This window comes from Pyxicephalus adspersus, chromosome 4, assembly GCF_032062135.1.
Source record: "Pyxicephalus adspersus chromosome 4, UCB_Pads_2.0, whole genome shotgun sequence".
NCBI classification, from domain to species: domain Eukaryota; kingdom Metazoa; phylum Chordata; class Amphibia; order Anura; family Pyxicephalidae; genus Pyxicephalus; species Pyxicephalus adspersus.
In genome coordinates, this window is record NC_092861.1 from 105,126,822 (window position 1) to 105,151,898 (window position 25,077).

General features: G+C 37.1%; 1 protein-coding gene and 1 long non-coding RNA gene across 2 annotated transcripts in view; one reads left to right on the plus strand and one right to left on the minus strand.

The window, feature by feature from the left end:
* Nucleotides 1–225: 225 nt before the first annotated feature.
* Nucleotides 226–25,077, minus strand: part of COG2 (component of oligomeric golgi complex 2) — a 42,650-nt gene continuing 17,798 nt past the window's right edge. Inside the window, exons 11-18 of the mRNA XM_072410241.1 lie at nucleotides 24,248–24,309; nucleotides 23,160–23,311; nucleotides 21,561–21,758; nucleotides 20,596–20,668; nucleotides 18,746–18,888; nucleotides 12,751–12,890; nucleotides 8,501–8,678; nucleotides 226–1,195 (exon numbers count right to left, since the gene is read on the minus strand). Coding sequence (XP_072266342.1) covers nucleotides 1,103–1,195; nucleotides 8,501–8,678; nucleotides 12,751–12,890; nucleotides 18,746–18,888; nucleotides 20,596–20,668; nucleotides 21,561–21,758; nucleotides 23,160–23,311; nucleotides 24,248–24,309 — 1,039 coding nt within the window. The 3' untranslated portion in view covers nucleotides 226–1,102. The remainder of the gene's footprint in view (nucleotides 1,196–8,500; nucleotides 8,679–12,750; nucleotides 12,891–18,745; nucleotides 18,889–20,595; nucleotides 20,669–21,560; nucleotides 21,759–23,159; nucleotides 23,312–24,247; nucleotides 24,310–25,077) is intronic.
* Nucleotides 15,829–17,701, plus strand: LOC140329120 (uncharacterized). Its single transcript, XR_011920428.1, has 2 exons — nucleotides 15,829–16,230; nucleotides 16,786–17,701. It is a non-coding gene; the product is annotated as an uncharacterized lncRNA (long non-coding RNA).

Sequence of the window (25,077 nt, forward strand, 5' to 3'; positions counted from 1 at the left end):
AACAAACGCCCAAATTATACTGTTGCTAAGAGTCCTGTAATTGCGGTTGTTTAAATGTGTAGGTCGATGCACAGAGGGGCAGCAGTAAAGCAAAAGTACTACAATGTTCTGCTAGGCAGGAAGCACAGTCCGCATTCATAATGACCAAATATGACTGTTCACTTGTACATAAATAATTACGATCTATACACTGAAACAAGTTTTCTAAATAATGCACATTGAGACTTATGTTTAGTCAATTTATTTTATACCCATAGCTTGGCCATCATTGAAAATAATTTATATACACTTTATACACAATAGCTACATTTGATTCGTAAATGTTTTTCCAAATTGACTGGTCCAGCTCCATACCAACTATAGGCTATTCTTACATAGTGTTAAAACGGTCAGTATATTCAATATAGTGTATGTAGCATTTCACATTTCGAAGAAAACAATGCAATCAATGTGCACTGACAACTGTAATTACAATGAACATTATTAAGATTTACCTGCAATTCTAAAGGCAGTTCATGAGAGCTGTGTAAACATGGTGTTTGTGATGGAATAAATCTCTCTTATAATTAGTTTGGGTGGTTGGTAAGGTAACGTATACAAGCAAGATGATTGTTATTTGAAATTATCATAATTACCTTGATGATCAAGCCTGTGTAAGCTGCGCCTTTCTTAATATTACCTGATCTGGCTTCATAGTTCAATGAATGACCGAGTAGAAGGGGCTCCTGTGCTTATGGAGAGTGCAGAAGGGTGCTACTCACTCATTTTGCCTCTACTTCTCTATAGAACAGAATGGAGCTTTGTGTACAGCGCTCATTCCTTCTGTAGTTGAAAATGGTCAGAAAAGATTGTTTCCAGTTACAGAAATCTAATGTGTGTACATAGCCTAAGAAAACTGTAATTATAAAATCTTATCCTTAAGAATTCCTGTTATACTCATTTAAATGTCAAACTTTGGGTTTTGTAGGTTTTGGGTTTTCTCATCAGTATTTTAATTTTCATTTCTCTGCTTGGAGCATAGAAGGTAGTAATCATTGTAAAAAAATAAACCAAGTGGCAGCTGAAATAAATATTACAGACAACTAAACATATTATTTTCTTGTTAGTCCATTCCAATATGTTCCTTGGCAGCTTGAACCAACTCTATAAGAGATGAACAATTTACATCTTCTGGACAAAAACCAAACAGCTGGACCTGTGTAAAGAAAAGTAAAGAAAGTGATTGTTACATGCTTAGCAAACACATTATATATAGACTACTTGGTGGAGTCAGATGTATTGATACATAATATGTCCCAAAAGCCTGTCATTGGTGTCTATGCTTTTGTCATCTTAGACCTGCCTACCCACTGTGGCCACAAAAAGCCAGGCATTGCCCTGCACTAGTTTAAGGTGTGACAAGAAGTCAGAGGATTTGATTTGGGTATGTAATAGAAGTCTAGGCACTATTAGCTAACATGGGGTGGTCAGTGTGGCCATTCAAATTCCAATTAAGCTTCTTCTTGATGCAATGTTAGCAATATTTTGTATTGCTGAAACACCCCTGCAAAGGAAGACAATTTTGTTTGCTTTTTTTCTTTTAATAAATATGGGCAGGAATCCTAATGCACCGCTGACGCCTGGAGTTTCCTTATTGCCAGTCTGCTATTTGGTGGTAATCACCCCACACAACCTTATATTTGCGAACAAGTTCTCTGTAGTTCTATTTATTGCTTCTACTCTACCAATCCTTTAATGGAGGGAAAAAACAGCATTTCCCAAAAGCTGAAATTGATAGTATAGCAGCATTAGAAGATAAAATTGTAAAGAGCAGTGTAATATAAGGCATCCAGAAAGCAGAGGACATACTAATGGGAAAACTTGAGTTAATTCTGATTGGCTTTAGAGGGCCGACCGAAGTAGACAACTTTTTGGCAGTGTAGGTAAAAGATCATAAGAATAGTGCCAATCAATAAATGTAGTATGCAAGACATGGTGATTAAAGCTCATCATTAAATTTCTTTTAACCTCTAACCCCTAAACCCTGGTCTACATTCCCATAAACAATCCTAGGTGGCATGCCCACTGCATGTTAGGCCAAAATAGTCCTAGTGATGTGGATTATTAACTGTAATGGAACAAAAGCCTCCCCACCCTGGCGAAAACTAACCCGGTATATGTCACTTATTGTGGGATAGATTTGGACGAGGCAGTCAGATATAATTTTTTCATATCAACATTTAGGCGGGATATATGTCTAACTGCTACATTGTGTGGAATATTTGTTATTTGTCATAATGTAATTGTAATTTTTTTAATAGAAAAACACTATCAAGCAGGAAGACCTTTGGGAGCTGGAGACTTCCTGTGTAATACTAAGCTAGGGATAGGACACTAAATTTCTTTAGCAAGGTATCTACCAGACATGCTCTATACTGGCAGTCTGCAAGTCGTAGAGACTAGAATAGGAGGATCTCAACCAGTGTTTCCTAACCTTAAACATGGAAGAACCTCCTGAAATAACTTCCAGGTCTTCAACTGAACTGCTACTCTAATTACTATATTCAAAGCTCACAGTACATTAGTGTGGTGGTCAGTAAGATGAATGCTTTCTACAATGCCAACCAGTGGGAAGGCTGCCACACTCAGATGGCCAAAAAGATCATTGATGTTAGGTAAACTGACCTTAAAAACACAAACTACTCATTACTTAACCCCCCTGGTGGTATTCCTGAGTGTGGCTTGGGGTGAAATTTCTTTACAGAAAGCGGTAACCCTGAGCCACACTCGGGGTGGAATGGAGGACTTACCTGGTCCTCACAAACCCGTGGCGTCCTCTAGTGATGCCAGTCCAGCATCTAGGTCTACTTGGTGATGCCCGGCTGGCATCTGCGTCCCCCAGCATTGCATCCCAGAGTGTGAGCGTTGGAGACACGAGACTAGGCTAGGGGATGCAGATGCCGGCCAGGTATGCGAGGTGTGGGGGGAGCGTTACCGGCGGGAAATGTAAAATTAGAAGTATTTTTAAAAATCAAATGTACCGATTTGACATTTAAAAATAATCATAGCGCTAGTGAGGTTAACAACCCCTAGCAACCTTTTGGAGGAGCCCTGGCTAAGAAACACTGATCTACCGAACTGTAGCTTCCTCTGTGGAGACATCCTAAAGAGTCTTGGGTAATGTCTACAGTATACTGCAACTAAATAAAGGGCCTGGGCTAAATATTTCCCACTCATATTACTGAATTTATAGAGAATTTTTGAGAGGTAAAAAAAGCATGTTTAACCCTGAGCACCAGTTATTTCTTTAGCAGAGTATGAAGTCTAGATCCTGACATGTAAGGAAAGTTTAAATACTAAAGTGCCTGGATTTGTTCCAATAGCTTGTGCATACAATATTTGTCTCCTGCTTTAGTTGTATCTGTAATTATAGCAACTCCCCCCCCCCCCCCCCACCCCCTCTTATGGGCCCCCACAGAATCAACTTGGAAGCATCAGGTGAAAGTATTAGGACAAAAACATTTATCTAAATGTGATTGGATGGTGGCTAAAGGACCTTGGCTCACCAACAGGGAGGCATTTCAGTGCAAAATCTTATTTCTATACAATATATATTTGTAAATATTATAGAACATAAAACATTTTTTTATATATTAGTTATCACAGCAAAGAGAGATCATACTAAGGGGTCAGAAAATAATCCAGTATTAAAAAACTTTTGACACGGAGCATAAAAAACAATCTTTCATAGCAGGGTGCAGTTTATCATGTACTTTAAAATAAAAAAGTCAAGAGGCAAAAGCTTCTGAAATATGACTCTAAGCTCACTATTAGGCAGGCTAGCTCAAATTGGATATGGAAAAGGAGCATGGTAAACTGTTCGATAAAGGTAATTGGTCAGTTTTTTAATAGCATACCTAAATAAAAATAAAGTGGTTTTTGCAAGCAGTCAAAATGGATATGTTTTTGTATTTATGTTTTTGTATTTCTCTCAAGACCATTGATGTTTTTGCAGGAATATTTAAGCCATGTGCCTTGAGAGAGAAAATCCTCCATTTTAGGAAGATGCTTATTTTAGGCCTACTGCTAAAATATATGGAACTGATATACCAGAACAGTTTTACATACAAAAGGTAAAAAAAACAAAAAAAAAACAAAACTATTTTATGAAACATGGTATTCATAAGCAATGTTCTTTTGTGATCTTCCTTGCTGCAATTGTGCAGTCTACTTTTCCAGGAACTGTCAGAAGCCAAAGAATGTGTGCCTAGTGCTGTGATTGTGGGACTCTTGTGAACATATGTGAATAAGATGCCTATATCTGATAGAAAGGTGCTAGCCAAGGATAATGCTTATTCCAAAGTTATACAACCTGTTATGCAACAAGGGGCTGCAGTGATAGGGTTGGCTAACCATACCACCATAAGGTTTTGTTTTGGATGAAAAAAGGGCCTAATGACAAAGACACAAATGGTTTTTGCACTGAATATCTGTTCTTTTCTAGGTGAAGTAAACACCCTCAATAAAAAGTTTATTTTTTTTTTTGTATGAGGGTACAAAAGTCGTATTTGCTCTTTTTCTCTTTTTTTTTCCTCTGCCCGTTTGCCGAGTCATGATTTCAAAGTCACAAGGATTATTTCCTAAAAGGCTGTTTCACAGAAAATATCTACGTGCAAAAAAAGAGTTTCAAAAATAATGTTCCTATTCACCTTCTACTCACCGGTTCTAAAAAGGACACTCTGGGATTACTCTAAAAAGGAGTAATGTTGGTGTTTGATCAAAATTCTGCTACTGGAATGTTTTATTGCACCAGAAACTGCTGATTGCTATTGGTGTGGGGACTATGGGCCTTAGTATAATTGTACTTGCATGATACACAGAACTTCCTGAAGCCGGTGGAGGGAAGGCAACCACACAGCCAGAAATGACATGTTGCTTCCAGGAACCATGCCGCAACCCAAACTCAAAATGCAATGTGTGCACAAATTGGTTTCCAACTGCTTAAATAATGGGGAGGGTTGTCAGCGTGGTTGAGCATGCAGTACAACACTGGTTTACTGCCAGTCTGAGGGTGGTGTAACAAACAGAATTTGAATAGCTGAAGTTTAAAAACATTGCTTGCTTTACTGGGTATTGTCAGCCTCATCCAAGTATGAGATGCCAGAGATGGGTGTTCGTCCCATTCCAATCAGAACTATTGATGTTAAACTGTGCATGTCAAAGTGCACTGAAAGCCAAGGCTTGTAATGCCCAGTCATTGGATTGTAGTGGATATGGAATTGCTGGTAATCTGCACAGTAAAATTTAATTTTTAAGTTTGGTGCAGTTGGATTCCAAAAAGCAATCTTTAAGTGGGTGTGCTTCCTTCAGTCTTTAGTATATATCAGTCTTTATACAACAGCAAAATAAATTGACCACAGACCTTTAGTTTAAAGCTCAAGTTCAGACACAACTAACTTACTTTCATTTTAGTGAAGAGGCACCTAGAGTAATGAAAAAGTAAACAATTTTCATCCATGTCTCATAACATGTAAGAATTCAGGTTTACCACCTGGTAACAGCACAGTAGCAAGCAATAAATTTGGGCTTCTGTGTACTGCAAATGCATCCAAGCCACCCTTTCCTCCTTTGTTAACATATAGCCTCTGGTTGTCTTAAATAAATGGACAGAAGAGGGAAACTTGAATGCAACTGATGATTGTATGCACTTTAGTACACAGCAGACCTGAAGTGCAGCTGCCATTGTGCTGTTCCCAACTGTGATACATAAAGATCTAGTCAAGTTTTCGAGTAGATGGATCTGGAGCAAAAGGAAATAAGGTAAGTTAACCTCCAGGGCGTTTCACTGATGTCTGGATTTCTGTACCAAAAGCAGTACACTGTTTTTCATTTATGGTCCAGTGCGTCTTATGGTCCGAAAAATACGGTAGTTCTACCCTGCGCCTTTGACCAGGACATTGCCCACAAAATTTCCTCTCCCGCCCACCTTTCATTAGAAGGTCTATTCTTCTGAACAGATTACGGTGGGGCTGCTTGTGCTCAGCTATCGTTCGTTTGAAAGTTTACAGCTGCTGATGAGAGGTGGGTGGGGACACTGGCAGTCCCACACCCATATGCAAGCACAAACTGGGTCTCCTATTTAAAAAGGAAAAATAAAAAGGAAGAAAAAAACGCCTGAGTGAGCATTTACAATGGGTGTGTGTAGTGATGTCATCGGCAGTACTGTGTGAGTGTTTAAAAGCTGCATGCTACATACTACTGCCTAAACACTCACTGTGTTCAAACCTTCATATCTCCTAAACCATTGGCCATAAATATGGGCAGAGTTTTTTATGTTCTAATGATGCCATGGTCAGTGTTCTCCCCAGAAATTTTTTCAGCCGGGTGGTAAAAAAGGGTATGTGGCAAAACACGGCATATTTAGTGCTCTCAGTTGTTTATGCCATGGGTAATCCGTAACCTCCTATTGTGTCAGTGTTCTATCTTCTCCCAATGATTTGTTATAACTTTGTAATGCCTGCCCCGTTAGTATATCCAATTTTTCAATTCTATGTATTTTACTACAACTGTCCTATGCTGTGTATTGTGACCCAACTTACTAGTGTTCTAAGTTTTAAGAGTGTATTCCTTTGTAGTAGTGTAATAGTATAATGAATGTGGTGTAACAAGTTAGGCTTAGCTCATATTAGCAGCAAAAAACATTTACCCCTTCTGAGTGACTTCTGGCAACTGCTAGGCACCTAGGATTGGTAACAGGCCGTAAGTATTGGGCACCTAGGTTTGGTAGCAGGCGGTAAGTGCCTGGCTTTTTCGTGGCTAGAAGTTTTTTAAGCAGCAGTGGTTCCTGGCATGAGGAATGGACAAATGTAACCTTAGTGCCAGTGTGAATTCAGCCTAACTTCAGATGTGCTCCTGTGTCTATATTTAGTTAAAGTAAACTTTTGTGAAAACATTTTTTTTTCACTTGATTCTTTACAAAATTAGCCCAGTGGGCCTACGCTGGCTCAGCTCTTACCTTTTCTCTAATGCTCACTTGTACGTCCTGTGCTGCCTGGCACTGATTGAACACTTTTTTTTTACATTATAGGTAAGCCTTTGAAGATGCATGCACACGAGGAGCAGTGCAGAGCCTCTTGGGATATGTGACACAAATATCCCAGGGGGTTGCGGATTTCCCCTTTGGTCTTTACCGAAATGGAAGTAAAGACTGAAGGGGAGAGGTCCTCTCCACAAAAGTGTAAAATCCCCCCCCAAAAAAACGCACATTTTTCATTACATAACATGATAAAAAATTCCTGCAAATGGGATCTCCACATGGGAGGCTCCCATGTGGAGATGTCATAATGAATGGAAACATGTTTAATAAGGAGACCAATTAAGAAGATAGACAATATGGATCATACTGTTGAGAACTTTGAATGATAATTGAAAACAATACTAACTGAGATGCGCTCTAAAAAGCTGCTGTCCTCGCCTGCTCTGTCCTACAAACTCCAGATATCCCTGTCTCTTTTCCTAAGGAAGTGGATTTATCTGTGAAATGCAACAATTCAACAGGGTTTACCCCTTTGATTGGGTAAACTGGACAGGAATATACTTGTAGTGTTTGTTGTACATTTTAGGTTTTTTTTTTGTAAATTTTGTTAATGGTATTTAATAAATTATGGTTTTTGATATTTAATTGTTAAAATTTGCACTTATTTTTTTTAGGGAACCCATCAGACCTCCATTTTGTATTATATTAGGGATGTGGCCTTGTAGAAATCAACAGGGTGGCTAAATCTAATTGTTAGTATTTTGCCCAACTATTTATTCTATCCCCCTTTGCCTTGACTCTACAACATAGACCAATTGTCCTGTAGTCAATGAGACACTGGTAGGGCTAATTATTCTCCCTATGATAGTTTACACAGGTCACAATATTTCTGACACGATTAACATGATTGTTTTGCCTTCTAAATGCATATAACAAAACCCTTTTACTGTATTGTTAGGATTTACACACATTTAATGGATTTCACCCTTTCAAACTGTTTTAGCTGTATTCGCTATCCTGCCATCCATATCCAAAGAAATAATGAATTGCCATGTTCATTTTTTTAGTAAAATATTTAGAATGTAAAAGAAATCATATCTAAAACACCATGATCTGACACTAAGCACCCAATACACATATCAACATGAAATATTTCTGGAATGATGAGGCCCTATTTATTATACAAAATGATATCCCCTGTCCAGACAAGCAGTAATTACTGAATACTAGAGCATGTACTAGAGCCTGTGATGTCTTTCGCTATGTGTGGTCGGTGTAAGGAGAAGAGCCATATCCCATTTACCTAATTATGCAATAATTTCACACTGAATTTTTTACAACTATTAGAATACAATATAGGTTTCATGTGCCAGAGATAGTTTTTTGAAAAGCAGGGGTATGGGTAGTGTTCAGTCACACTGCTACTTTGAAAAATGAACCCTGGAATTATTATTTAGGTGACTAAGATTGAGATGGTTAACATACCTGATTTGCAAAATATTCAACATCAAGGGCTAGCTGTAATCTTATTTTGTTGTCATCACTAACTCCTCCATTGGTGCTATTACTGGAGAATGCAGTTTTACGTGCTTGCTTGAGCCTTTTAAGACTTTCTTCCATTTTTTTTACCGAACTTAAAACATCAGATACAGTTTCATAGTACCTAGGAATAAACATTAGAATTCTTTAGATCCAGATATATGAAAGAATGGAACAAAGCAGAAAATGCATTTGTAGAAAAGCATTTATATATATATATATATATATATATATATATATATATATATATATAATATTGTGTAATATATTTTTATGTAAATCCTGTAAAATCACCCTAACTAGGAACTTGAACACAAAGTTAAAACAGAAAGGCATAACTTTTCCCTGTGGGCTGTACCCCTCTGTACACAAAGTGAAAAAGTAGAGAGGAGCCAGCAGTGAGAGCAAGGTAACCATACACAAAAATTTGCTTTACAACATCCAGCAGGAATAAAAACAACTAGGGGAAAAACAAAAAAACAACACAACACTAGGCAAATGATTTACTAGTGAGAACAATATATCTTTTTGGTCACAAAATATTTTGGGGCTCATGGCACACTTCTGGAGATCTCAAAATGCAGCCCCGCAAGGGCGGGGGGTAACGTACACCCTTTCACACAAATACCAAAACATTTTTCTTTAGGCTGAGTCACACAGAGGTAAATCATACATAAAATAAAGTGTGCATGAACCACAGATGCTTCATGCCAAAAGGCTAATTACCAGCCATTCATGTAAGACAAAAATGCTTTTACGAAAAGCTATGTATACTCTCATTGCTCCTACCCCATTCAAAAAAACAAAATGTAATCATGAATAAAAAAGGACAAGTAAATCTAAGGACACGGTCTTTACACAGATATAGGAGCACGAAACCCACTTTCAGAACTAAGGACCCACTTTCAGAACTAAGGACAGACAAGGACATAAACCTAACTTTTTTTTCTGTGGAGAATGAGAAAAAGTGTCACAAATAATTTGCCAGTTCAGGAAGTAAACAACTACCTTCTCTTTCTATATGCTCACATTTGGTCGGTTAACTATACTTTGTTGATTCTACCGGAAATCCAGTAAGTTTGCAACCCCCTGTACCCACTGTGCCGTGTTAACAATAATGTCATAAGCCCCACATAGTTCACCCCAACAACAGAAAGACTTCACAATATTTTATGGTGAGGGGAGGTATTCTGTAGTCCTAATAAACTACTAAAAATGCTAAAGTGGCAATGCCTCTTCTCAAAAGACACAGTGCAGCAAGTGTTTTTACCCTCAAAAACACATCTTCCTCCTTGAATTTAGACAAGATTTTAAAGTTCTTTGGGGTTGTAGGTTCTTAACAAAGAGAACTAAATGGAAGACTACCTGGGCAAAGGTTCATACTAAGGAATAAGATGCCAAGAAGTGTTAGAACATAACTGCAAAAACTATCCTTAATGGTACTACGTCCAAGCTTGACTGAAGTAAGCAAAGAAGAGAAAGCTTAAGAAAAACTGACATGAGTTTTAATTAATCAAAAAAGGAACATCCAAGGGAGATGATAAACACAGTGAAAAGGGTGGTTGCAAGTGCTAGGCCATTAGGACTTTTGAGGGTTGAGAATGCCAATGAGCAGAGACAAAATAGTTATTGGTGCTAGTCTATTATTGGATTATTTGGAATTAAATGGATGGTGGGAATTCCCTTTAACTTTATCTAACTGTCTACTTCTAGGAATATGGACAACTGAAAATGCTCGTATATGTCTTTCTGCCTAAAAGTATACAAAAAATTGTTCTCTTCCAGAAACTTTTTGAGCCATTCTGTCCAACGCAGGAAAGAGATTTAGTAGCCTGCATGAATCTCCAGGATGTTTGGATTTCAACAACCCTGTACAGACATGGCACCAAGAACTTCTGCTAAACCTGAAAAAGCTGTATTTGCAACTAGGATGTTCCACTGAAAAGGGAAGGGACTAGTGTCCCCAAGACAGTAATACTAACAAAGCCACCAAAGCACAACTAGGTACGTCTGAGGAAACAGGCATTTTTCCTTTTAAGCATGGGGATCTTTTCAATTTGAAAAGAAAATTCCTTTGAAAAATGTAAAATTATCCTGAACTGTTTTTCCAAACAATGAACACTTTATGCAATATTAAATTAAACCTGCTATGGTAGTCAGCAGGAAAAAAGAATGTCCTGATGTTGATAACACTGGGGGAACAATTTTGAACACATTTTTTGTCGACTTCAATTTTTAAGCTTATTTACTCTAAAATAGGTATGCCGATTCTGAAAGTGCAGTTTTACTTCAATCACGTCAGGTTTTTCTCTACCGCTTATATTAATGCGATTACTGTAGCGTGGATTTGTATAGGCTATTCATATACACGCAAGACAAAGTGGTCAGAGGTTGTGGGATGCTCTACGTAGTGAATAAGCAAAATTTCTTTTTCTACTTACACACATATTTCCTTTCTTTCAGATCATGTCTGGCTCTGCTGTTTCTCGTCGCAAGTACCTAAACAACCCTGTTTAATTTTGTTATTTCTGTGGCACTTTCACCATTCCCAGTCAAAGGGCGAACATCAGCACATTTGTAGAGCAAGCCTATTTGGCATATTTCAAAGCTAAACTTGGTGATCAAGATAAGTCTTGGGCCCCTCATAAGGTGTGCAAACAGTGTGTTGAGGGTTTACGGATGTGGACAAAGAGAACACGTGATAAAATGCCATTTGGTATACCTATGGTTGGGCGAGAGCCAGAAGATCGTTTCAGTGACTGTTCCTTTTGTATAGTGAAAACTTCAGGATATAACAAGAAAAATAAATGTAACAGAATATTCTATTCTACCACCAGCTATAGACTCAGTGGCTCATTCAGATAAAATCCCAGTGCCAGTTTTTGTTTCACTACCCTTGTTTGAAGAACATGATTGTAGTGATGAACTAGGTGACAATAATGATGAAGAGTTTGAAATTGAAGTGGACTCTGTTCATAAGGGATTTGATAAGCATGAGCTGAGTGAGTTGGCACGTGATTTGGTACTATCGAAGAAGGCTTCAGAACTCCTAGCATCAAGACTGCGTGAGAAAAACTTACTTGAAAAAGGAACAAAGGTATCATGCTTTTGAACCAGAGAAATTGCATTTCTGCAGTACTTTAGAACTGGCAGTGGCTTTGTGTATTGCCATACCATACCTGATTTAATGGAGGAATTGGGAATTCTAATCTATAACTAAAACAAATGGCGAGTATTTATCGATAGCTCAAAGCAGAGCTTAAAGTGTGTCCTCCTTCACAATGGCAATATATTTGGGTTAGTCAAGTACCTAATTTTGGCATTTCCTAGCCTGTCGTTTGAAAAAATAAAGGCCGGTTTGTTTGATGGTCCACAGATTCAGCAGCTTATCAAAAATGAACATTTCATCAGGACAATGTCAGAAGTTGAAAAGAAGTCAGGGACTTCCTTGGAAACACACAAGCAAATAATAACACAGAAATTATCCAGAAGCTCTTGGAGAGCTACAAAATGCTTGGTTGCAATATGAGCATCAAGGTGCATTTTCTGCATAGCCATCTTTCTAACTTCCCGGAAAACCTTGATGCAGTCAGTGATAAACAAGGTGAACGATTCCACCTAGATCTGAAGGTCATGGAAGAACGGTATCAGGGTAGATGGGATGTACATATAATGGCTGACTATTGTTGGAGCATCTAGCCGGATTGTCCTAACACTGAACACTCCAGGAAAAGCTATAAGCGTAATTTTTTACCTTAACCGCTTACCCGTTTAGTTTTCAAATGTTTAAAATAAACAGTACATTCGTTATTTCATTATATTTTTATTGTATGTAAAATTTGTATACTTTTTTTGACAAAAATAGAGGGTACCCTGTATCGTAAAAACTGGATGTGATAGCAAAAAATGGGTTCATTTCTGGATTCACCATCCAAAAATTTGTAAAAAACAAGTGTAAGATCTAACTCAACAAAAAATGTGTTCCCCGGTGTTACCCTCTGGGTTTTGTGAAAGGAAGAAAGCCTCAGTGTAGGTAGTCCAAGTGAGGAAGAATGCCTTGTTTAGGGATGGTTGTTACAGTTTGACATAGATGGAACATTTTTTGAAAGCCAGTTGTCACTTGTGCAAAATGCACACCTAACTGCTCATATAGAATCATTTTTTTTTTACCCTCTCAAAATGATCAAAATACTTACTTATGTGTACATTCCGTTAGTGCTCCCTTCAGCCATTTATCTTTAGTAGCTTGTTTCAGTATATTCTTATATTCATTTTGCAGCACAAAAAGTGGCTTAATAGCATTTTCAATATACAGCGAAGGTCTTGTTGGTACCTCCTGCAGGAAGAAAATACATATTTAGAAAATACTGGTTAGCTGGAAATAATGTAAAAAGTAATATAAATGTACAATAGGAATTCAGTTAACTAAAGAACACCTCTCAAATTCAGCTTACATTACAATGAAATAACATTTACATTTCTGTCTTTAGAATTAAAGCATGTAATTTCAAAAAGTTCACACACACACTATAGGGCATTTTAATAAACAATCAGCATAATAAATTTGTTTAGAGAAAGTGTCTGTTTTTTTGCTTCTGTGATGTGAATAATACATGGGCAAATGCACTAAATGAAGTGTCAATTCTGTATAATCGTTGTAGATCCATATGGCTGCAACCACTAGCAAATCATCATGCACCTATTAAGGTCGTTAACACAGCATACAGGGCTTGCCTCTACATTCAGTGATACACATTGTACACATATTTTCTTTGTTTTCTTTTTTTGGAACATAAACTAAAGATACTGTTAGAGGTATATTATCAATCCTCGAAAGTAAAGGTTAGCCCTTCATAACGGTCATCGCATAAAGGGGCTCTTTTTTTAGTTTGTCCCTAAAATAACTTGAAATAGACAGAAGTAATTGTCCCCCATTTTGGTTTATGCAGCATTGGGGCTATAATCCAGAAGTAGAAAGAACATAACTTCACCCTAAACCAGCCACGGCCAGGTGCTCCTCACAAGATTTCTGACAGGATTCAAAAGAATATTCAGAAAGAACTTTAGAAAGACCTGGAATTCAAAGAAAGCAATATATAATGCACTCGACCGACATGGCTCCACTGCTGAAAAAAAAATCATATTGAAGCTCGTTTATTTGGAAGTTTAGAAATATGTTTGTAACCAATGTCATCAGCAATAAGGTTGTAAAGGTCTTGAGAGCGCTCTTTGCTTTTATCCATCATGAGAAGATTCTTGAGTAATAGCTTGGTGATGAGAAACCTTTTTTAGGCCATCAATTTGGACTAATCTATGTTTCAGAGGGGGGAGAATTGCTTTTAAAATACTGATAGATTTCAGCAGGTTTCTCGGCTTTCAATGCCTTTTTGCACCTCCATTTGTGTTCAATATTTATTCCCTGTGCCATTCCACTTTATTACATATAACTTAGTTTATGGACGTATTAGCTTTGATTTTGTGTCGATTACTCAAATTGATACCGGCATCTGGTGTAAGTTTTATGCCAATAGCTTATTAGAAATATATTTACTGAGAAAAAAAAAAAAAAAAAAAAAAAAAGGGGGGTTCCACATCAGAAGGGGGTCGACGCTGTGTCGCAGTGGTTGATCCATGAGTCCCAGTTAAGTTTAAAGGCATGTGGTGTATCTTTAAGGGTATATGTAAGCTTATATTTTACCATTATGCAATTTAGTTTAGCTTTCATTAGAGTTAGTGGAATAGATGGTGATTTCTATGCCTTTGCCAGTGCAATTCTGGCCACCAGCAGAACAAAGTTGCAAAATTTCTTAGTATATTTCGGCAAGGACATGTCAATCCTGCATGGGAGAGTGCTCTCTAGACTGGGAAATAGAGTAGGGTATATACCTTGTGGAATAGGATATGTATAACCTGTGATATAAGGTCAAATACTCTGTTCCAAAATTCTTGTGCAACCGGACAGGACCACCAAATATGCTCAGATGACCATAGAAAACTGAACAATCCAGGTATGTACCAGCTCAACAAAAGTTTGTAATTTAGTTCAATCAGACCATCATTAAGAGAAACCTTGGATGTGTTTATGATTATGTGCTATTTCAGTCCAGTCCTCCAATTCCCATGATTGCTGCAAATCCTTTTCCCAAGCCTTCATATATGGTAGCTTGGAGGAGGGGGTCGACAATGTTGAGTAAAGAATTGAGATCTGTCTGGTTGAATCACCTAGTAATTTACAGGTACTCTCAAATGCTGTTTTACAAAAAGAAGGCCTACCCGGGGACATTTTGTAGCTTACAAATGATTGAAGCAGGGCGTATTCAGTGCGGGGTAGGTCCTTATTTTGAATTAGATGGTTGAGACTCAGCATTTTTCTACCCTAAATAAGCTATGATTACGCCACCATTCAAAATGGTGGGGTGGCATAGCCGGTTGAATTCCCCCAAAGCGGAACATAGTTACACATAGTGGGTCAGGATGAAAAAAGACATGAGTACATCAAGTTCAACCACTAGGGAAATAAACATATCCCAGATATAAAACCCTATTGGACATAGTTTGTTCAGAGGAAGGCAAAAAAAAAAAACCTGGGACAATTTGCTTTAATAGGTGAAAAATATTTTTTTCCCCGATTTTATAAGGCAATCGGATGTTCGCTTCTATTTATACTTTATTCTTGATTTATCCTTATGGAGCCCTTAAATTTAAAAATATGAAGAGTGACAGGGTATGCCAAGCGAAACCCTTTTTGTTTTCGATGAAGGGTTGAGCATGTTGTTTGAAAAGACTTCCTCTTGCGAGAAACTTCAGCTGAGTAATCTGCAAATATTAGAAGATTCACCCCCTCTAGTGACAATTCACGGCAATTTCTATATGCTTGTAAAATAACCGATCTATCTGTATAGTCTCTGTACCGTACGATGACTGGACGTGGTTTATTATTATCATTACGCTGCGGACCTAAACAGTGTGCCCTATCAACCTTACACGGTTGAGAAAACCCCAGTTGAAAAGAATAGTTACAGAACACACTTCATGCAGTTCTCCCGATGCATAACTCTCAGGCACATCAAAAATTCGGAGTATATTTCTTCCATTATAAATCTCCAGCCCATCCATTTTTTTAGTCAAAAAATCAAAACGCTTGCTCAAAGTATGTATGGATGCCTGAGCGTGGGTAAACTCAGTATGAACATTCAAGAGCTTATCTTCACCGCTGTTAAGCCTAAGGGAATGATTGCTAAGTTCTTGTCTAAGTGACAAAATGCCCTTACGAATCGCGTTGTCTACTGCTTCTTGGATGGCTAGTTTCAGTAATATGGCCACCGCATCCGCAATGTGGGTGTATTCCGACGTCTGTGCTGTTCCTTCCTCAGTGGCGGTACTCATCAGAACTGGAAAGGAGGCTGCGTCAGCCATTTTGGATGTGGCAGTGTAATCTTTGTCCGCCGCCGATCTCTGTGATAAAGGGCGATTCGACTGTGTGCGCTCCAGGTTTTTATCCATCCGGAGGCACAGTGAAAGCACGTGTGTAATAAAACCCAAGGATGAGGCGTTGAACGGGTGAAATGTAGAAAAACCAGCCTGGGTGAGAGGGAGCCTCTCTTGTCAGCAGCTACTCCATGAGGTGCCAGAACCGGAAGCTTAATGTTTTACTTTTAAAAGTGAAACCTCTTGATGTAAGTGTACCAACAAATTTGTCCATGGCTGTATACCGTTTGCATATTGTCTTTCCCCCTTTTAAGGCAATAGGGCGTGAGGGTGTATATATACACACACACACATATATATATATATATGTGCTTGTGGGGTGTATTTTCATACTCTATTTTAACATACAGATGCATTTATGTATATATTGTTTTACAAAAAAAATATCTTCTAGTCTGCACACTGATTGGTGCTAGTTCCTGATATCATACGTTTTTTTTTTTTTTTTTACAGCAAAAAAGATGATTTTATATAATGTTAACATTTGCTGACCTTGTCAGATTGGCTTATATATGCCCAAATGTATAGGCACAGTATATATATATATATATATATATATATATATATATATATATATATATATATATATATGTGCTTGTGGGGTGTATTTTCATACTCTATTTTAACATACAGATGCATTTATGTATATATTGTTTTACAAAAAAAAATATCTTCTAGTCTGCACACTGATTGGTGCTAGTTCTTGATATCATAAGTTTTTTTTTTTTTTTTTTTTTACACAGAAAACAGAAGAGTGGTAGAGAATGAGTGGCCTCAGGATAAAAAGCTAACACTCCTCCAGTGGTGATGGTAAAAGGAGGTACATAACTTCAATGCAAACCTGGGAGGGGAAGGGGTGCTGAACTAGTTGTAAAAAAAAGTTGAGAGTGAGATGAAGTATGTACTTTTTATATTATATAGGATAAACAAATACTAGGTAAGGGAGAATTAAAAAAAGCTCAACCATAATTTTGTCTTTGCATGCATTCTTAAAGACATAATGCGCTGTTGCATGAATATGTATGATGTTAAAAAATAATTAAAAAAGAAACAAAAAAAAAAAAAACACTAACACTTCACTTGAAGAGCAACGTTTATGGTATTTTCATTACTAAGCATTTATCCTGTTTTCCGTTACAATCATAAAACTTACTGTAAAATCCCTTTTTGGCATCCATTTAGAGAATGCTGATAATGTCACATGCAGAAGGACTGAACTGTAGAACAAAAGCCAACTTTGGGCCAGCCCTAGGTCAGTCTTTAGCACAGAGGGACACAGAATTCTAAACACCATCAGACTTCAGTCCAGCAAGAAAAGGTCAGGCAATACGAGCAAACTGTTCCAAAAAACAACGGATTGGGCAACTCCCTAACAAAGCTTTTTGTTCCAAAACTTTAGTAGAGTAAATACCAGATCACAGCCTTACAGACCTAACAAACAGTTCCCCCAATAGTGACATAGAAGGCCTAGAGAATTAGGCCAAGCTCAAACTGATTTTTACAGCACTCTAAAAACAATAGTGTTCCTCTCACAGTCAAGCAGTACATGGGAAGACCACAACTGTACTAGGGAAACACTTGAGGCTGAATTGTCATCCCACTGTGCTTGGAGTCTGAAATGCAATGACTAAAATAGTAATACAGCAGCAAAAAAATAAATATTCTAAAGGGTACCACAAAGTTCCCCAAGGGGAATATCCATGATCTGGACTAGTGTATCCCGTTACCTGCACATGGCCAAAAGGTCACTGATTGCGCTACAAAGCAGCCCTAGGTGCTATAAAGAGAAAAGAAGTCCCTGTTACATATGATGGGTGGGTCTTTAGAGAAAGGGTCAGGGAACATGTAGGTCACTACCAGTAAGAGAGGAAAAGCACAAAGAAGCGGAACCTAACACTAAAAGAGTACCTTCAGAAATGCTCTGCAGAGTTGTCAAGGAGATCCACAACATTGCTGGTGGTGAGATAATCTGACCAAAATGATTGAATAAGACTTTAGGTTCAGGCTTAATAATCAGCAGCTGTTGATTTAGCAATCCTTATAAGTGTCTTTATTGCAGACAACAGCCATTTATTTTACCAAGGACCCTAGCAAAAACTAAGAATGGTGGATGTTGGAGGGGTTATACGTGTATGTATGGACTATTCTACAAAAAGTTTCTGCTATCTCTTTATTAATCAAAAGCTAGGCTCTTTTGATAGCTAAAGCAACATGTCACCAGGCACCTTTACAGCATGGATTTAACAATGCTGTAAGCAAAAGGTATTTTTTTAGCTAATTGCTGCTTTTAAGTGGTACATACACATGTTTCTAGCAGATCACAATTAGAAATAAACCCAAATAAAACAATAAACCCAAGAATACAAGCTACCCTATATAAGAGAGTTGGAAATGAAGATTTGAAATAGTATATCTCATTTTATGAATCTTTATTTTTGAACATATATTACCTGTAAGGAAATTATTGCAGAATTGTCTAAATACAGTTGATATGACTGATACAACAAACATATAAGCTGTAAATTTTGTTCATCTTCCTAACCAGACTCTGCAGACTTTCTTTTCTTAACTTACTGAGAACAGAAATTAGGATTTCTCCTTCAAGCTAATGGTCAGTGGCAACTGGCATTGGCCTTACAGAAAAGTTAAAAAACAAAACAAAAAAAACAAAAACAGGATGACCCACAACAAAATTATACTTGCCTTGTTAGTTCTCCTGTAAAGCCTAGGGACTTCAAGGGTGCTTTTTAGGTAAACTAGACAGGATTCACCGAGGTATAGAGAGATTCTGGTATTTATGACCAACAAAGGTTCAGATAATGAGGAAATCATGTCTTCTAACGCACCTAGAAACATATAGGTATACTTATGAGGAGTATAGGAGTATTTAACATGTAAAATTTACATAAAGCCTAATAATGAACATCTTTTTGGTTTATTAAATATACCTATATATATTAAAGAGTCTACTAAAATGTAGTTTTTTTTTTTTTTTACAATAATAGTGTATGTTACTTTTGTTTCCCTATTCCTTTCTACGCTCTTGGTCTTTCCTCTCCCAGTTCCCTGCCCCTCCCCCCCCAATTTATGTGATTTTTTTTCATTTGATGCTCAGACTAATTTTCGTTTAAACACCTTGTTATCTCCCTTTTCTATTATTATGTAAAATGCAAATTCCTAAGTTGAAAGTGCTTTGTTATCTCTTTTCAATATTCAAAGAATAGGATAATAATAAGAATAAAATACCTTTGCATTCTGTCAGATCTCTAGTAAGCCAACATTCTGTGCTCCCTGCTAACATTTTATCAGTTACATTGCTGCAATCTGTAAACTATGGGACAACCCTAATGTTCTTCCCCAGAAATATGTTTTAGCTGGGTGAGGGAGGGAGCTGTAGCCAGGTAGTCAAAAAGTTAGTGGATGAAAACAAAACAGATTTAGTGCTTTCAGTTTGGTTGTGCTATATGTAATCACTGTACTAGCGGCAGCATTCTACCACCCCCTAAGATGTTTTTCCTGTTTTTCTACTTCCCCCTTATTATGTCCCAGCCTTTGTGCTTTGTATTGTGCCCCATCTGTCCAGTGACCCTGTGTTACCCTACTTTTTAGTGTCCCAAAAAAAAACAAAACAAAAAACAGCCATTCCTTTTAATGTAAAGTATGTTTTTTGCAAAACATTTTAGGTGGAAAAATCACCAATGTGAACTAACTCTGTACAGCAAACCCACACTCTGGTACACCAGAGCGCTCCTGTGGGCAGCAAAAAGATATTGATTTGGGCTTTAGCTCTGTGATTCTGTGATGCCATGCTTGACAGATAGTAAGGTAAAAGCAAACTTTGAGCTAAAGGTAATCTACCAGTTCTGTTTACAGAGGCTTTAGAGTGGAAAAGATATAAAGTATAGATCTCTGGATCTTCTGAAAACAGAGTGGACAGGCGGATGAAGTCTCACTGACAGTTCTCTGCACAAAGCCCATCATGAGTAGTCGCCTGATGGCAGCTACTAAAAAGTGCTGAACAATATGCCTGGCCAAAGTATACCTGCATTAGGATGAAAATACTGTTCTTCGTAACAATTGTCAATTGAGGACTGGCAAGTTCCAGTATGTTTCATGTTTGTCATTTGACTTACTTAAAATGACTATACTAAATATACTTTAATTTCCCTTGGTGCATTACAAATTAAAAGGGTACTTTATATTTCACAAAGTAAAATGGCCAATTTTACCTATCTGCACAGAGAAAGACACACACAAGAGCAGGGTTATGAGTGGATGTGACATCCTAACCACAAACCAATCCAACAGATCCCTGTGTTGATTACATAAATGCAAAATAAATGATAGTTCAAGTATGTACCCCCTTTTCAATTCTGTGGAGAGATTTCCATCATATGTGCACAAAATACATTCTAATATTTTTAAGTATATGTTCCTCCAGATACTGATCATGGGTTCTTGTGCACATCTGCTATGATAAGCAGAACACAAAAGTAATGCTGTATTGGACTAACAAAACAGGTCTCCACTAGATTAAAAAAAAATGGTCATACCTTTAATTATTGACATGTTTTTAAAGCCAATGAGACTAAGCTTGGTCTTGATCAAGTCAGTTAATTTTGGTAGCTAAAAAAACAAAAACAAAAAGATTAGTAGTTATACCCTTTTTACCTGCTGCTACCTATTCTGTGGCTCATCCCTCAGAAAATAAAATAAAGAACAACTATTTATCCTCTACGGGCTTAAGAAAATTATCTAAAATTAATGGTCTGACAGACATTAACTACAAATAAGTAAAATGAAAGTTACCAGGAATTTTAAAGTATAATGGAATGTAGTCTAGAATAATTACTACAGCAGTGTCTAGCAGAGTCTAACACTACCTGCTGAATCTACATGTTTTGAGGAAAAACTGAAACAGGTTTTTGTAAGTAGAATTAAGAAAAACATTCACAAATGCAATGAACTAATAGTGATCATTGAATCAGATTTAAACTTTATTGTTGTTTGCTTCCTATGGAATAGTACTGATATTTGCTGTTTTATTAAAAAACTACTTCTGCTTTCAAGAAATAGTTTAAAACGTGCTATTTAATTGACAAAAGGTAACACAAATAAATGATCATCCCTGCCCTGCTATAAGCTGTGTAAATGTTAGAAATAGATAAAAATACAACATTTATTCATTTGGATGGTAAAAAGCTTTGAGGGACCCCCTAGTTCATTTAATAATTTTTTTAAGTAGGGCTGACCCTTGAAAAGGTAGGCATAGTACAAGCTTGGACCAAGGGGTAGCAAGAAGTACATTGTCATCTTTCTAAATTTTAAATGTCTCTTACTTGGTCAGCATCTACCTTATATATAGGGGGTTTTTTATTATTGGAATATTATCCATGAGAATTGGTATAAAGTAGTAGTGTTAGGAAGTATATTTTTTAAACATTTTTTTTACAATATGAATATGCCCATGTTTATTAAATGCAAACACTAAAAAAAATCTAGACTAGTGACTTCCTACCTGATCTGTAATTTTTTCCACATCGGCAACAAGCAGAATTAATTGATGCATTGATAATTTGGAAGACTGGGCCTCTGGTATTGATCTGGCTGAATTTTCTTCAGAAACCACAGATGAAGCAGCTACATCTTTGCTAGTAGATTGTGGAAAACCTTTAATCTCAGCCATACTGCATTCTGAAGTGACATGGGATGCAACCTTTACATTCGAAAGATCAATAAGACAGAGCAAAAAAAAAATGTAAGAGAAAAAAATAGGTTAATGAAATTTAAAACAAAATTTGAGTACTAAGAAAGTATTAAAATAAGTAAAAAAGTAAAAAAAAGTTATCTCACTAAAATATGAAAAAGCACTGCAATACTGCAATTAGAGAATATAATATAGATGACCAGATGGATTAAATTGAGACATTGTCTCCAAAATATTACATTTTGTTTTGTTTGTTATATATTTTGTTATCTCAGGTAATTTCAACGTTATAGTCAAATAAGCAGGTACATAGTAGTAGTGTGACAGCTAAAGAATAACAAGTGTGGCAGCTAAACTGGTTAAAGCCCATTTAAATGTTTTAGTTTAAATCTACTAAAGACATTGGTCCTGGTTTATTAAAGCTCTTCAAGGTTAGCGAGGATACACTTTCATCAGTGAAGCTAGGTGAACCAACAAACCTGGAATGGTTTTGTTAAAAGCCATTTGCTATTTGGTAGCAAATGTTTCTAACCCCGGACCAGATCCATTCCAGATTTGCTGGATCACCTAGCTTCACTGAAAAAGTATTTTTTCCAGCCTTGGAGAGTTTTATTAAATCAGGGCCATTTATTTAAAAAATTGCATATGCGCAGCAAAACAAAGTGTGCAAAGTATTAATTAGGTACCATCTATCTGTAAAAATATAAAAAGGTCAAAATCCCCACAACAAAATGCAACAATGTACAAAAAAAATACAATGCATTTTTACAGTGTTTTCTTAATGCTTAGTGATGCAGGTTTCCTATACTGTGATGAGTCTTAATGTGTGTACTCATACTCTCCCTTTACTTACGCAGAGCTCCCGATCCATCCAGAGCCTTCATCAATGGGGCCCCACGCATCTTGTAACTCACCTTCGTCCCTGGTCCCGTAATATTCCTCCATCTTCTTTTTTTTTTTTGTCACTCTCGTACTGGGCAGGTGCAAGATTGGGTGACATAGCCCGCTGCAAAAATGCCCCTTCTGCGCAGGAGCAGCCAGAAGCCTTCTGGGAGGTGCGATGTGTGTATCCCAGGTGACTCTTTGGTCCCGTTATGTCTTTACCACTGCAGCAGTAAATACCCTTTTATGTAAATTAAATATTTTGGTGATAGGTTTGCTTTACCTAAAAGCACACCTCTTGCTAAAATGTATTTAGGCATGAATATTTTTTTCCAGTTTTCCAATTTTTGAACACTTTCAGTTATTCTACTACCAATAAGGGGAAGGGCTGTATGCACCCTGAAGATTTTCTATGAACTCGGTTTGACTTCGTCAAGTAAAAGCAATGTGAGCTTAAGTATTGAATACAAGCAAACTATGAAGTCATTTGTGGCATGCAAACACAAAGATGCTAACTGAATCTATTACCTCTTTAACGAAAACAAAGTAACGTGAAAGGAGCTGGAGGGTCAACTTCCAAAAACGGTGTGCAAGTAAGGGTAAAAAGATCTGATCAGACCAGCATGTAGTCAGACATGTCCACAAAACACTGGAAGCTTGGAGGCAAAATGTATGATCATCTGTAAAAATACAATTGGTATAATAAAGATCTATACAATATGTGTTAAAGGCAGCTTAGAAGTCATTTGCCTAATAAAATAAAATACATAAAATAAAATAGATATAGTATTATAGTAGATAATAGATATACTCTTGAAGAGCTTTCTGAGTTTAAAAGGCTGTTTGCAGTCTAAGTGCACTTTAAAATGAGCTAATATTCAAACTGCTTAACATAGCTATTTATCAATTATTTTATAGTTGCCGTTTACAAAACTATATTTTACCCACAATCAGTTTACATGTAATCACAGGGAATTTATATGTATGATTTAAGTTTTAAAGCTGTTTGCTTTGATTCTTCTCCCAGCTTAATGGCTACGTTTACGAACATTAGCCAGGTGCAACAGTTAATTTTAACAATGTAATTGGGAAATTATTTTGGAGGTCCAATACAAATAAGGGCCTGAACGTATATTTAAAATAAAAAGACACCTCTGAAAAGTTAGGGAGATCCTTTTAAAAAGCTGTCACCACAATGTGTCCCCACTCTAGATGTGTGTAGATTTCAACTATCTGGCTCAAGTCTTGGATACAGACCCGACCTTAATCAGCCTGTAACTGGGCACTAAATAACACACAAGCTAGAACCTGCCCAAGTAACAGGCTTTGCTCTTTTTCCAAGCAGCAGGGCATTTGCTATTGATCGTGCACAAAGGGGTAGATGAGACACAATGGGAGGTATGGACATAATATCATTGGGGGATTGCTATTAATGCCTAACAGCAACTCAGACATAAGGGGGGCATGATCATTACTTAGCTAAGCCAAGCAAACTTGAAGTCTGTTTATTTGTTTTTCCTTCAAAATGAATGCATTATATTAGTAAAAAAAAAAAAACAAAACATACAAATACATGTTGTGTTTTTATAAACTGTAAAAGTAAAAAAAAAAGTTACCTGAAATTTCTTGCAGGGGAGATACTAAGGCAGTTTCTAGACGTCCTGCTATTTCCTTAAACCTTGAGGTATATGAAAAAAAACTAATCAAGTACCTTACCACAAAATTTAAATTTACTAGATATTACTACAGAAGAACTATCACAAAAGTCCTCGTACTTTTTTAATATCTGCTTATGTATAAGTCAAGAAGTAAATACATTATAAAGAAAAGTATTTCTTTTTATAGTTGCTTGGTAGGTAAAACTAAACTAAAGGTTGCAGTTACTGTATTAAAAAAAAAATTATGTGATACTTTAGTCTTTATTAAAAAAGATATGACATTTTTTACTACTAGTTTTACTACTGCAACAGAACAGTGTTTTATCGCAGGCTCAACCACAGTCCCAGACACTCCCATTCATGTGCAGCAGATCACAGTGCAGTTTCCAAAAGCTACAAGTCACATATGGCCTTGTAACTGCCATTTAGGATTTGCGCCTTGGATGCGGCCAAATGCAAATGTGGTTGCCTGTGGTGCTGCTTACCGCTCCTGGCAGCGGAGTGTGGATTTTACTTGCAAAAAGCGGTAATACCGAGTTACACTCGGGGTCGCTAAAAACAAAAAAACCCACGTTCCTTTGGCGTCCTGCCCGTCCATCCAGGTCCTCGGGCAGCGTCCTCCTTTGTTCTTCTCCCAGCGACTGCAGAGACGTTCTCCGGGGGTTTCCCGGTGACCTTGGTGCATGTGTTGATTTGTGTGGGAGGCCCGGCGGAAAATTCAAATAATTTTGTATTGGATTCAATACAAAATAACTTTATTGAGTCCAATACAAAGAAATCCTTATAAT